Raw genomic sequence first — 12763 nt, 5'->3', positions numbered from 1 at the left:
ACTGAGCGACTTCATCGGCCATTTGAGGCCAATAATTTGCACGGCGAAGTAACGCCATGGTGCATTCTTTACCGGGATGGCCGGCCCACAGAGTATCGTGACATTCCGCCAGAAGAGTCCTTCGCAGATCTCCTCCTTTAGGAATATAAAGTCGGTTCCCTTTCACTTTCAGGAAACCATCTTCCATGTAGAACTGGCGAGTCTTGCCCCGTCCTATAAATCAACCAAATACTATGCAGCAGGATCCTTGATGATTAGATCCTGTATCTATCCTTGATGGTAGTGGATATTTCTCTCCCCCTTAGGGTGGCGAGTAGACACACTGATGCTAGATCAGCTCTCCTACTAAGCGCATCAGCAACATGATTGGTCTTCCCACTTCGGTACTCCAGGTTGAAGTAGAATTCAGCTAGGAGTTCCTGCCACTTGTCCTGTTGACCATTCAGCTTTGGCTGGGTCATGAAATGGCTAACAGCTGTGTTGTCTGTCTTGGCCACGAACGGGGTCCCCAACAGATAGTGCCTCCAAAGGCGCAAGCAATGGAAGGCAACCAATAATTCTTTCTCATAGGCGGTATAGCGCCGCTCTGCATCCTTCAGCTTTCGGCTCTCGTACGCTACAGGATTACCTTCTTTTAGCAAGACTCTGCCGAGGGCATAGTCGGATGCATCCATTTGACTTCGAATGGCTTGGCCAAATAAGGGAGGGCCAAGACGGGGCTGCTAGACATAGCCGCTTTTAATGCGTTGAAGGCCTCTGCTCGCCTGGGTCCCCAATCCCAAGGTGTGACCTTCTTGAGGAGTTCTATCAATGGTATTGCGATGATGGAGTAGTTTTTCACAAATCGTGGATAGTAGTTGCATAGGCCAAGGAACACCCTTAAGGCGTGGATATCCTTAGGCAGCGGCCAATCTGTGATTTCCTGAATCTTCTGTTAGTCCATCTTGATCCGCCCTACCTCGATGACATGTCCGAGGAAGTCAATCTGCTTTTTAGCAAAGGAGCACTTGGATAGCTTTGCATGTAGTTCGTGCTCCCGCAATTGGGCTAGGACCTTCCGCAAGTTCTCCATGTGTTCATCCAGTGTTTTTCTATATACCTCAATGTCATCCAAGTAGACCACCACGAATTCGTCAATGTACTCTCGAAAAACTTGGTTCATCAGGGTGCAAAATGTAGCTGGGGCATTAGTTAAGCCAAACGGCATGACCAGGAAGTCATACGACCAGTATCTTGTTACATAGGTCGTCTTGTATTCATCACCCTCTGCAATCTGAACTTGCCAATAACCTGTCTTCAGATCTATCTTGGTGAACACTGTCGCACCACCCAGTCTATCAAACAAGTCTGCCATTAGCGGAATAGGGTTTGTTCTTCATAGTGATTTTGTTTAGATCCCGATAATCCACACAGAGTCGCAAGCGGCCATCATGTTTCTTTTGGAATAGCACAGGGGACCCTTATGGGAACTTGGAGGGCACGATGATCCATATGTCTAGCATTTCTGTCAATTGTCTCCAAAGCTCGATGAGTTCGGGTTGTGACATTCTGTAAGGCGCCCAGGCGGGTGGCTTCGCGTCCGACACCAACTCAATCTCATGGTCCACAGAGCACCTAGGCGGGAGTCACTTTGGCATTTCCTGTGGCATGACATCTTCAAACTCCAGTAGCAGCTACTTCACGGGTGCATGAATAGGACCCGAGGAGCGCTCTATATCTTCAATGCAGAGTGTTGACAGGAACGTAGGTTCATGTCTTTTGACCCCCTTCTTCAACTGCAAGGCCGAGATGTTCTCAACGGCCATCTTCCTAGGAATGCATGGGATAATGCATGGCTTGGCCCTGTTTGCTCCCATCATCAGTAACATGTCAGCATACGGTACGGGCATGGTGTTGGTTTGCCTCAGGAATTCCGATCCAACTATCAACTCGAAGTCATCTATGATCACCACGCGCAGGTTGAATTTTCCTTCGTAAGGGTCAAGCTTCACTGGTACCTCTTTAGCTATCCCACCCACTGGCTGAGGAGGTGAGTTGATAGCCTTGACACTACCTCTGCCCTTTCCTACAATTAGACCAAGGCACTCCATATGAGTTGAGGCTAAGTAGTTGTGGGTAGCACCCATGTCTACCATCGCCCGAATGGGCTTGCCAGTTACCTTCATCTCGACGAACATTAAGGTCCTTTCTTGTTTGGGAGGACTCCTCTTATCTGCCTTCCTTTTTCCTTTCTTGGTGCTAGGACATGGGTCCTTCTTCTTACGGATACCAGCACTGGTTTCCGCTAAGGCCTCAGAAATTGGGCCAACAATTGCGTTGAAGACACCTACTAGTTCAGTCTGGTCCGCATCGTCTATTTCGTCATCCGTTCCATCATCAAAAGCTTGATGGGCGTTCATCTCATCTGTGCATGTGGACATTCATTATTCCAATGTGGTCTGCCGCAATAACGACATCCTAAAGGGGGTTTTCTCCCCCGATCATTGTTGTTTGACGCAGCACTATTGTTGCCTGAGGAGGGAGCCTTAGATTTGGTTGCACTTCGATCTCCCCCACTTCTGCTAGGGCCACCATTGCTAGGCTAGCCTCCTTTGTATCCCGCTCGGGTAGGCGGTTGAGGCCTATCCTTTCGAGCCTCCACTTGATAGTCCCCAAGGCAATCAGCTGCTTGGATCGCCTTGGGTATGGTATCTACCCTTTGTCTTTGCAACTCTATACGGGCATAAGGTTTCAACCCTTCTAAGAAGGTGAAGAGTTTGTCTTCTTCCCCCATGTCGCATATGTTTAGCATGAGCGCGGAGAATTCTCGTACGTAGTCTCGCACTGATTTGGTCTGGCGGAGCTCCCGTAGCTTTCTCCTTGCATTGTATTCAACATTTTCGGGGAAGAACTGTAGGCGTATGGCTGTCTTCAGTTCTGCCCATGTCTCGAGAGCATCTTCACCAGCCCTGATGGCTTCGTATTTCACCCACCACCAGAGTTTAGCATCACCCTGAAGATACATGGCAGCAGTTGCTACCTTCTTAGCTTCTTCCAGGCCCCCCACGGCATCGAAGTATTGTTCGATGTCGAAGATGATGTTTTCCACTTCTTTGGTATTCCGAGATCCATTGTATGGCTTTGGTTCAGGAATATTCAGTTTTTGTGCCATGGAGGCGAGGTTCACAACACCCCCGATTTGGTTTTTGCCTCCTCGAAGCAGGCCTTGTAAAGAAGCATTGACAACATTGAGTTGGCCTATCAAGTTGTCTATAGTTTGTTGCATGGAAGTCACCTTCTTTGCCTCTTGTGCCCTGTAGGCTAAATCCTCGGCACGTTCTTGTTGGAGGGCCTCGAATTTGCCAAAAATTTTGGCTGCCTCTGTGGCTGCTATTTGCCGATCTCCATCAGAGTTGTGACTGATGTTTTCTATGTCAACTTCGGTCTGGAGCATTCTGCGGTCCAGGTCGTCCAACCTTTGCACTAGGCTGGTTCTTATTTCAGGCACCATATCCACGATGGGTCGTAATACGTCAACCGTCTCTTCGAGGGCCGCAATGCGATCCCTATGAATCACCATGTTTAGAAATGGTGGTAATGGCAATATGTTCCCTCGTCCGATGTCGAGCCTAGGCTCTGATACCAACTATTACGCTACGCCTTCCTTAGAGTCCTTGGAAGGGCGACATAAAGTTAAGCAACTGATGTCAGTGCAGTTACTATCCGCCAATTGAGGTCCTCTCCATATGCTAGATGAGATTGTCAGTGTCGTATAGGAAAACCAATGTCAAGAGCAATTGAGAGAATAGAAATGAGAATTGAGAATGAAAGAAAGGTTGATTGAATTAATGAAAGCTATTACAGAAAAGCAACACGGTGTCAAGGGGAGAGAGACACCAGTACAGAGAATTGTTTGCTTGCTAGAAAGTTTGATTGCTTGATCCACCCTAATAGTGCTTAAAAAAAATAAATCAAAGTTACAAGACTAGACTTAACTAAGCTAGAGAAACATAATGGAAGCACATGAAATAAAACTACTATATATTTACAATGAAAAGGACTTAGTTTTCTGCAAGGTAGAAACAGGTCGTTGTCAGCAACATTGTCTTTGGCATCACGGTCTGCGGGCGCGGCGTTGTTGGCATATGCCTGCGGCTGGGCGCTGGCGAGGGATATCGGTTGGGAGACAGAAGCACATGCGCGCTTGTCACTTGGCGCAGCCAAGACCACGGGGCCATCCGTGGCGCTAGGCGTTGGGAGGCTTGCTAGGACTCCACGGGGCGCGCCCAAGGGTCCGCCCATGATAAGACATTTGTAAAACCTTCCTTGGTTAAGGTAACCCACTCTATCATATCCGGAGCAAGGATGTTAAAGTTTGGGTAGTTGCAGTTCTCCTTCACAAAGGGAATACTAGAAGGGCAAATGGAGGAGGGGTATCTACTAACGGCCCAAGTCCGTGGAGACGCAGAGGGGAACTTCACTTGAAAGTCGTTGAGGATACTTAGGTGATTGGGTATAACGATGCTCACCGTGGAAGGATCAACATTAACATCAACCTCTTTGTCTTTCTTTCTCTTCAGGCCTCCACCGAAGAGAAGACCAGAGTTTTCGAAAGACTCACTAAAACAAGCCATGGTAGTAAAAAGATAGAGAAATTTTTTGAAAAAAGTCAGGAAAAGATGAGAGCAGAAAGAGGTTAAGCGCCAAGAAGATGATGAACTTATGAAAGTTTTGGAAGTGAAAGAGTTAGAATGATGAGTATAAATAAAGATATACATGGCACACATCGTGGTCATGATTACCTCGAGAATTGGCAAAAATATTGCTAAATCGTGGGGCAACACGTGTTTGGGATATTAAATGCGAGAAGACGTGCGTCCTTTCAAGCGTCAGAGACTGTTAAGAAAATTTTCAGAAGATTTCCCGCCAAGAAAGGGATATTCACCAACTTCCCGATAACACAAAGATATGCCATCGGAAAGTAAGGAGACTATCCGTATATGGTAAAATTGGTTTATATTATATGATCGAATAGTAGCGTGACACATGTAACCGAAGACAGATACAAAGTAAATCAAGTAACAACCCGTACCGGGAACAACAATTGCAGTTGGCATCGAATAGACCCTGAAGGGAGCGTGATCAACATGAGCAGATCGAATGTTTGCCATCAGATAGCACTCAATGATGAATATTCCCTGGCATTAAAATAGACAGTCTTTGCAGAGAATATTTACGTTCACGGCCTGCCGTTACATATTCATTAATGACCCTTTTATTGTCATTTAAGAGGACTTGATCTTAGGATCTTGTTTCCCTAGGTTTGGCTATAAATAGTAGGTTGAACAGCCATTGTAAGACAAGAAAATCTTGGCAAAACTTATGCTATATTTCATTCTCAAACTCAATAAAATAACATTATTTGCTCTATACATTGATATTTCTGTCCCTAGAGGCATTGTTCTCGGAGCCAAGCTTGTCATTTCCTTTGATTTTAACCGCTAAGTCTTATTTTTAATCTTGTTTATTTATCGTTTTTGGATCAAATCTCACTTATCTATAAACCACGTAACAAATTCAGTTATACCATTTTACAGGTAAAGAAGCACAACTCCTAATATCATTAATCCCCACATAACTAATCCCACCATAACTAAATCAAACTATCTCTAAATATATAATAAGCGTGTTGTATATAAACTTTTATTCACTTAATATGGTGAAGTGAATGTGAAGAAAAATAAATAGAGGATTTATTGTCCCTTCACAATTTCCTGAGGATTTTTTATTGTTTTTCCCCCTTACATTCCAAAACTGCTAGCTTAGTCTGCTCCCTATTAGCTGCTCCTAAATCCTTTGTAGTTCCATAAACTGGTTTCGTTTATTGACAGATCCCCTCATAATAAAATTATAAACGGTGGAATTTCTGTGCCAAACATGTTCACGTGGCTTCCAATTCCAAATATCAATACCATCCATTAAGACTTAAGGGTACCGGCATATAAGACTTAAGGGTACCGGCATATGACAATAGAACGACAGATCTTAAGGACGCGAAAAACAAAAGCTGAAAAAGTAAAAAGAAAGAGGAGGAAGGAAGAAAGAACCAATAATAAAAAAGCATGGAGTTGTTCTCAAGCAAATAGAAAGTGGACATAGTAAGACCTGCTTACTCGAGATTGAATAACTCAACCGACATGGTGCTCATGGAAATAGATGACAAATGAAGACATCAAAACGGGGCCATTTCGTATTCCCATTATGTTTAATAAATAGAGAAAGCATGCACTCTTATAGCCTCTTTTGGGCAAGCTTCTTTTTAGCCAAAATTCTTTTTTTTCAAAGTAAAAATATTTGACCAAATTTGTAGGGGGGAAAAAGTTTTTTTTGAGTAAAAACAAAAACAGTTTTTAAAAAGCATAAATAGTAACTTCACTTTTGAAAAAAGTATTTTTTAAAAGGTTTGGTCAAACATTGCTACTCAAAAGTTCTTTTTAAGTTAACTAGCCAAATACAAACAAATTCTCACCAAAAATACGTTTTAAAATTTTTTTTAAGAAAAGTACTTTTCAAAATAAGCTAATTTTAAAAGCTTGGCCAAACATTGCATCACAGCGTACTGTCTCTTGGCAAAACTTTCTACTCCTATATATTAAGCCAAGTGACCCAATATTTCCTGGAATATTAGGAATAAGTACAGAAAAACAAGGGAAATACCAGTCAAAACACCATAAGAAAGTCCTACCAACAAGTACAACCAGGAACCCGTTCCCATTTCTCAAGATCACGTGGTGTCAGATCCTACTCTCACTCTTTGTTACATATATTTACTATGTTCTGCCAAATTTCAGGAAGAATCACACACCAGTGACATACTTCATCAGCAGCATTTCATAAATCCTAACAAGGGATCTTTGAGATAAGGCATTGGAATCTGAATGAGGTCACCTTGTTTGAGAGGGGAATCGCACAGCAATGACAAATAAAACATCGCTTCAAGGCAAAAGATATGTACACGGCTTATTCACTTCTTCACACCTTTAAGAACTGAAAATTCATCTTGCTACAGAGTACACTAACCTTAATCAGGGCAACTTCATAAGCATCATATGGACACGCAGAACTGACCAAAGGAATGGCAATACTATTTTCTTCCAACTAGAAGGCATCGGACCTTGACACTGCATCGTGATTATTACCTTTCCAGTAATGAGCTATTTGGAATGCCAGAATGATTTATAGCTTCATAAGTAGCCAGTTTGAATAATACCCAGTTGCTAGGGCACCTTGACATGTAAAAACAACCAACGTAACTTCTAATCTCATGGGCTAGAAAACCGATCCCTAAACACTGAAGTACCGCCTGATGCTGCAGGAGAAGGAGAGGAGGCAACTAAATTTGTTCCAGATAAGGACATTGGGGGAAGATTTGAAGGTTGTCCTTGCTGACCCGGAGGTGCAAACCTTGAAGGACTACCAGTAACTCCAAAAGATCGTGAAGAGAGAGGAACCTGGAAAATAAGCAACAAGTGAAATGGATGTTTTAATCTGGACTATTACATACTCTTCAAGTTATGAGATAACCTGGGCACATTAATTTGATCAATTAACAAGCGCTATTGAAACTTTGAGTTATTGCAGAAGGAAAATAATCACACCAAGCTTCCTCTTAGTGAATCAGATTAAAAAACAGTTTACCAACACTTCAGCCAACTGGTGTATGAGAAAATTAGGTCGTCTTCTTTTAATCTTTTTTCTTATAGCTATCACCTTTCCTTACCATTTTACCCTAATACACAAAAGTTGACCTCAAATAGGCAACTGATAACAAGTATCAAAATAAACAAAAGAGTCCCAAAATTTTATTTATTGTGGATTATCAGCTTCTACAGTAGTTTCTACTTTCTAGGGTAATCTGCAGGTTTATGTATAAGCCGGAAAAAAAAAGGTCTCTTCGTCAAAAGCAGAAATAAGCAACTTATGTCTAATGTAGCATCAGCAGCCTTCCTCATAAAGCAATTCGTCATGAAAAGTATGCCTGATCTTGATCTGGAACTCCATTATTTACAAAGAAAAGGAATTGAGAATTTCGCATCATCCTTTAAGGAAAAAAGGAGGTAATTTGAAGTTGTACAGCACCTCTTAAAGAACTCCGAAAAGACTATTACTTCCGAGGAAACAAATAACATTGTCTTTCCCCTTGCATTTATTGTTTCCATCTGTGCTGGTCCTCATTACAGACTCTTCCTCTCCCTTTCTTTTGATAATACCAACATACTAAATTACACTGCCGAAACCGAAAATTTTGGAATTTGGTTTAAGTATATAAATAAAATTTGGTAATTAGTTATGGTATTTGTTATTAAAAAAAATACTGAAATACCGATAGTAAAACCCATGTACTTTTTTCGAAAATGCAGGAACAACGTAGGCTACATATTCTGACTCTTACTCTTCGGGTTGCCAAACAGTTAAGCGTAATATTTCTACGGTTTTAAGGTAATTCTTACTCGTGTATTGCAATTGCATATGTTGGATTAGTCCTGGTTGTATTCTCTAAGTTCAGCAAGTAACAAGACATTTTCAATTATCAAATTTATTTGTTTATCTACTTCTTTTCTCTATATGGGTTGAAACCTGCTGATATTGGATAAAGATTCTGTGAACAATCAGGTGAACTTAGAAAATTTTGATCTTTGTATTTGCGAGTACTTGAATATTACAGTTTATGACTCTATGCACTAGTTTATATTCAAGCCGAACAAACTGAAATTACCTAACTGAATAAACCAAAACCGAAAGGAGAAAATCTGAAACATAACAAATTTAATTAGGTATGATATTGGTATAGCATTTCAAGAAACCGAATACTAAAAATACCGAACGGAAATGTCTAAACACCGTACCGTACAAACTGACGAACACCCCAACATGGAAGTCCAAAAAAAAAGAAAATGTGCTAGCTGAAAACTAAAGCCGTAAAATGCTTTAGATTCATGCAGACAAGTTACTACTAACAAGCACCCAAGTCATAACAGGGGATAATATTTTGATAAGGAAGTCATAACATGGTTTAAAGAAGCCCCTGCAGTATCCCCTGTTAGAAATCTTTTCTAACAGGGTTCATAGTACTAGGAAGCAAAAGAAAATAAAAATAACTATGCGATCTTAATTAGAGTAGTACTATTATTGTGACCGGCCAACTTTGTACCATTTAACAATGAGAAAACAGTGCAGATATCTTTATCAAAAAAGAAAACAGAGCAGATATGTCAACTCTGGAGTTTGAACAGTAATAGCGTCAGCATAGAGGAAGCTATATTACCAAAAGTATGGACAGTTGGAAATACAAAAGCCGAGCCGACTCACCATTTACATGGGATCAACATAACACAATCACTCAAAGATTGACCATTCCATCAAAAGCAAATCTCACTCGTGACAATCAAAATTTGTTGCGAATCATTCACTTTGATTAAAATAAGTGTTGCAATTCACTCACTTAGGAGTCAGGATGAGATCTTAAAACCAAAAACTTTCACCCAAGAATAGTTAAGCTAGCAATCCAATGTGGAGCTAAGACATAGCCTACATCCATTAGAAAAACAGTAACTTTATCCAATAGGACTTAAATGCATGCCTCTGATTTACTAGTTCACAACGTAGATGCGAGACATTTTGATTGAAAACAGAAACATCCTAGGCCGTAATACTGTGTTCTACTGATAACTTGCACAGATGAATGTTCTTTTCTTGCTATCAGCTTTACTTAAAGTTTTTGGAACTTTTGCCAGAAAAATATAATTAGAAACAAAATTAGAACTCTTTTTCCACTCCTGGTGTTAGTGCCACAAAAGAAAGGCCAAAGGTAATAATTCAAGCAGTAGATAGGGCAATTACCACATTGTAGGGGGTCTTCCTGAGTTGAGACTCTGAAGATGGCGATGTACTGCTCATACGAAGCAAATTCCGAGAAAGCATGTTCTGATTGGAAGCATCATCACCCCCTTCTCCATCCATCTCGCCAATGAGGTTTCCATCCGAGCCCATTCTAGGTGTGTTTAGTCTAGTCATAGATCCACTGTCATTTGTAGTATCCACTTGAAGCGGGAGTGATGACCGAACTGCCATACCTTGCATGCTCCTTCTCTTTAGCTCCTCTTCTGCATTAAGAATCTGCAAAAAAAAAAAAAAAAAAAAATATCGTGACCAAATAACAATCATCCTAGGTCCATACACAATTTGACAGATTTTCAGAACAATTAAAATATAGGCCTCATGTAAAAGTTTCCATTTCCCCAGGGATTGTTTTTAACCAAGATCACCTGTTTTAATAATTGTACCAAACCGTGCTTTTTCGTATTCAAAATCTGTAATTTGTCCTCAATCTCCTTCTTTCTTTTCCCTTTATCAGTTGCTGTATCCTCTTTGTTGCTCGTCTGCCAAAGAGAGTGATCAAAAAAGTTTAAAAAGCTAAGAAATGGAATTCAGTGGAAACAATTTGGAGGTGGTCCTTATTCAAAATTATGCATCAAATTTATAGTTAACTCTGATCACAAACATAATGTATAATCATATATTTTTTCATATCCAACACCTTCCACCCTGCTCAGTCCCTCTCTGCTAACCCCATGTGGAGTTGGGACATACTCAGACGTAAAGATGAAAAAATTACTATAATCTCCAACGAGCCACGTAAAGAGATCCAGGCTAATTAATTTTGTATTTTTTATAAGAGAATTGACTGCCAAATTACATGTAAAATACAGATAAATGAATGCATAAATCAGAAGTAAGAGAAGAACAAAGATGCCAATGGACTACAAGCAAGGATGCAGACAAAAAGGAAATCATTAGCAGAACTATTGATCTTTTCTGCCTTTGCACAGTTGATGATGGATGTTCATTCAAAATGTATACGACATAATTACCACTGTTCAACACATCATCACTTTATTCAGCTGGCATTTATTCAATAGGGAAATTTCATTACCATTTCTCCATTTGTTTTGTTGATGAAGTAAATCATATTATTGATGATGGGAAACCACTGTATACCAAGCCACATACCAAAAGGTAGAGAAACGTATACCAAAATATGGTTCTCTACAAAAGATATCCAATCTTCTATGCAATAGGAACCTCATGGTGCACCAAAGAGGAACTAGACACGAGATTATTTTTAAATTTTACAACTTCATTCTTAACCCTTCAAATGCTCTCCTATTTCTCTCGTCATGAGATGGTCTACATATTCATCCAAACATCTGCACATGAAGCACCAACTAACAAAGGTTATCCTCCTCTTCCTAAAGTTCTCCGCCGTAGGTATTACTGCCTTTGCTGCCAATTCACGCGAAGAGACATGCCATTTTAGGCACGCAGGGGACACAGTAGAAAGGTATGGGAAGTCAACTCCTGCCTCACTAACAAACTCTCGTAATTAGACTTAACTACAAATAAGCCATCCCTACTATATCCCCATCTCCATATATCCGTGTAGCATATGACATTCACCATTTCTCCAATAACCAATAATTTCTTGATGGAGAATTTTGCCAGAATCTAATTAAATTATCCCAATCATCACCCAAATATACCTCCTCATCTCTCATTGGTATATGAAGCTTCAGCTCAAAAATATTAATCTTAAACCTACTACACATATAGCATACACTCTTCCAAATCATCTGCTACATGATACATCCTTACATCGTGGCATATTGCAACCTCCCCTCGGATAATAAGCAAAAATGGGGAAAAGCTGTGTAAGGTATACACCGACTTCACCCCTGACTTAGCTAGGAGCCCTTTTTAACTAAACAAAAATAAAATGCAGAGGAGCACTTTGTGCAAGAGATAAGCGATTTTTAACTAAAAACCAGCAAAATTACATAGATGATACCGTTACAAACAAATAAAATCAATAATTGCATGTAAATTTCAATACCTCGAATCTAGAGGGATTCACCGGAACCTCCAATTTCTCGCCGTTTTCAAAGACCTCAAGCTTAGGGTCAACCACCACATCAGACGCATCGATTAATTGCTCCGACAATTTCCCATTATCTCCTTGAACCTCCTCTTCCTTCTCGGCCTTTACTGGGACCAAAGCAGGAACCTCATCGTGAGGATTGGAATTAGACTCAGTTTTAGGGTTAGGGTTGTAGGTGGTGGTGGTGGTGGTGGCAGCAGCAGTGACGGCGTCGGGAGGAGTGGTGGTAGTGAGGAGGCGAGAGAGGGCTCGGGACCGGCGACGGAGGAGAATTCTGAAGTCCTTGAGGGAAATTTTGGGGGTTGGCAAAAGCCATCGGCGTGGAGCTTCGGGTACTCTGTGGAGGTTTCCTTTGTACAGCGATAATGCCACCATTTTTGCCCCTCAAAATTTGCTTTCTGTTTTAATTGTTGAAATTTATGTGTTCCGGGTTTAAGTTTACTATCTCAGAGCACATAACTGTTAAAAATTTCATATCTATATGAGTTATAAGAAAATTATACTCTATCCCTTCGGTCAGGGCTAAATGATAAAGTTATGCGTACACACTACCCTCCCAGACCCTGTTAGTGACATTTCATTGAGTTGTTATTGTTATAAGAAAATTATACTAAAAAGTATATAAGGTCCTAAAAATAATCCTATTTAGTTAGTTTTAAAAAAGGATATTTTATATATGTCCTCATATGCTTTAGGGTGTTCATGGTTCGGTTTGGGTCGATTTTTTCCTAGAAAGAAACCAAACCAAGTAAATTGATTTTTAAAATATTACAACCAAACCAAACCAAT

General features: G+C 40.6%; 1 protein-coding gene across 1 annotated transcript; it reads right to left on the bottom strand.

Moving 5' to 3' along the window:
• Positions 1 to 6631: 6631 nt before the first annotated feature.
• LOC107770596 (uncharacterized) lies at positions 6632 to 12446 on the bottom strand. Its single transcript, XM_075219579.1, has 4 exons — positions 11930 to 12446; positions 10305 to 10418; positions 9880 to 10155; positions 6632 to 7490 (listed from the first exon to the last, which is right to left on the bottom strand). Exons 1-4 carry the CDS (start codon positions 12347 to 12349, stop codon positions 7302 to 7304), a joined length of 999 nt encoding a protein of 332 aa, XP_075075680.1. The 5' UTR covers positions 12350 to 12446; the 3' UTR covers positions 6632 to 7301.
• Between the last annotated feature and the right edge of the window lie 317 nt (positions 12447 to 12763).

The sequence above is a fragment of the Nicotiana tabacum genome, chromosome 8 (genome assembly GCF_000715075.1).
Source record: "Nicotiana tabacum cultivar K326 chromosome 8, ASM71507v2, whole genome shotgun sequence".
Lineage (NCBI taxonomy): Eukaryota > Viridiplantae > Streptophyta > Magnoliopsida > Solanales > Solanaceae > Nicotiana > Nicotiana tabacum.
Note: the sequence above shows the minus strand (reverse complement) of the source record. Positions and strands in the feature narration are given on the sequence as shown.